This window comes from Diachasma alloeum, unplaced genomic scaffold (genome assembly GCF_001412515.2).
Source record: "Diachasma alloeum isolate Michigan unplaced genomic scaffold, Dall2.0 Dall_scaffold_00176, whole genome shotgun sequence".
NCBI lineage: Eukaryota > Metazoa > Arthropoda > Insecta > Hymenoptera > Braconidae > Diachasma > Diachasma alloeum.
Window position 1 is genome coordinate 5,871,747 of NW_021680342.1, and position 2,189 is coordinate 5,873,935.

The following is a 2,189-nucleotide window of genomic DNA, read 5'->3' on the forward strand; positions in this document are numbered from 1 at the left end:
TTTTTTGGGGGGGGGGGGGGCGGCAGAGTTTATTTTTAAAACTCCAATCACTCTAGTTGGGAGAATGAAAGAGAGTCCTGAGAATTTAGAGCGGAAATTTCTATGGATTATTCAGTTCTATTGTTGGAAATTTGGAATTAATTTCCAATAGTTTAAAAGTTTGCGCTAACTCTGATCAGTTTGATTAACTAAAACTCCTATGATGACAATATCACACGAACTGTCGAAATTGATGATAAACCTGCAGTACTGAGTTCATTCCCCCTTTATTCTCACCATTGAATACAGTTTTTTTCAACAATTTCATTGAATGAAAAATCTATTGTTGCAGAGTCAATCCTGAGGGCACAAGCATTGAACTGCTTCACAAAACCCCAGTGGACGAAGTTCCACTTGCAATATGCTCGTATCAGGGACGTGTGCTGGTGGGAGTTGGTAGAATGCTGCGATTGTACGATATGGGAAAGAAGAAACTTCTACGTAAATGTGAGAATAAACACATACCAAATGCCGTTGTATCGATAAATGCCGTTGGACAGAGGATTTACGTGAGCGATGTGCAGGAGTCTGTGTATGCAGTCAGATACAAACGACAGGAGAATCAATTAATTGTATTTGCGGATGACACACATCCAAGATGGATAACTACCACTTGTGTATTGGATTACGATACAGTTGCAACAGCTGATAAATTCGGTAATATTGCTGTGGTGAGGCTGGCCAGTGGTATAAATGATGATGTTGATGAGGATCCAACTGGTAACAAAGCACTGTGGGATCGTGGTTTGCTCAATGGAGCTAGTCAAAAAGCCGATACTATTGCTTGTTTTCACATTGGTGAGACTGTTATGTCACTGCAAAAAGCTACACTGATACCTGGAGGCTCTGAGAGTCTCGTCTACACGACTCTCAGTGGCACTGTCGGTGTACTTGTGCCATTCACTAGCCACGAGGATCACGATTTCTTTCAACATCTCGAGATGCACATGAGATCTGAACATCCACCACTCTGTGGAAGGGATCATCTCTCCTTTCGATCGTACTACTATCCAGTGAAGAATGTCATCGATGGGGATCTCTGCGAGCAATTCAATTCCATTGAACCATCCAAGCAAAAGAGTATCGCTGGAGATCTTGAGAGAACATCATCTGAAGTGTCCAAGAAACTCGAAGATGTCAGGACACGATACGCATTCTGAGGGACTAATGCTACTCCCTTTTGTTATCATAAATTCACTTTTGGTCTCACTCATTCCCTTTGTTCATACGTACATCGTTTGACAGACAAGACTGAAGTTTTTATTTGGTATTTTATGGTTTGAGCTGACGAAAATTCAGTTGACGATGATCCATTCTCTGTTCCTCACGTTTTTTTTTTCATCCCATTCATTTTTTGCTACCCTCGTTGCATTGTAAATATTTGAACGAATGTGTTATCATCGGTGTTTGTATTCCCCTCGGATTTCGAACAATTGCAGCATGCACCAACAGTATGCAGATGAAAAATTTGTATAAAATTAAAATCCTCAGCGTGTGCTGGATGAAAAATATTTATTATGAATAGTATTGTAATGATTTAAGAATAAAGATGCAGTAACTGCAGATAAAATACTCATTTCTTGGCTTTCCTACACATTCCCCGCCGATTCTCCCATTCCCCTTTATTCTTATTTTTTTTTCGTCAACTCACCCTCGACCTGATTCCCTTGCGCAAACAAAAAGCGCGGGTGTGGGAATGGTTTTCTTGAGCCCAAATGCAAGGGGCACAAGTCGAAAAAGAAATACAGAACGAGGAAAAGACCGAAAAGGGAAATAAAATAGGGGGGGAGCACAGATTGAATCGTAGAAATCTTTTCCCGTGGAGCATAAAGAGAGTCAGGCCTTTTGAGGGGTTGAAACGTCTGTGGAAGAGGGTAAAAGCTCGATTACGACTGTGAAATTCCATCAAGTATCAGTACTTGGAGGAGGGTTGCAATGGTTTTCAGATATATACAACGTGTTTTCGCATTATATACGCGATTGGTAAAAGCCCGAGAGCCCAAGAGAGAGAGACGAGAGAGACATACGCCGGCGATCGATTCTATCGCGCCCCGAGGCAAGCTCGAGACACCCGGCCTAGCGCTCGACCACGAGGCACTCTGGCGCAACCATCTGCGTCTTCGTTGTATGCCAACTACGGCGAAACGATG

At 42.3% G+C, this 2,189-nt stretch overlaps 1 protein-coding gene across 1 annotated transcript in view; it reads left to right on the plus strand.

Moving 5' to 3' along the window:
- LOC107036732 (splicing factor 3B subunit 3) overlaps window positions 1-1,615 on the plus strand; it is a 10,333-nt gene extending 8,718 nt beyond the window's left edge. Inside the window, exon 8 of the mRNA XM_015254875.2 lies at window positions 332-1,615. Within this exon, the coding sequence (XP_015110361.1) occupies window positions 332-1,199 (868 nt within the window). The 3' untranslated portion in view covers window positions 1,200-1,615. The remainder of the gene's footprint in view (window positions 1-331) is intronic.
- The last annotated feature ends 574 nt before the right edge of the window (window positions 1,616-2,189 follow it).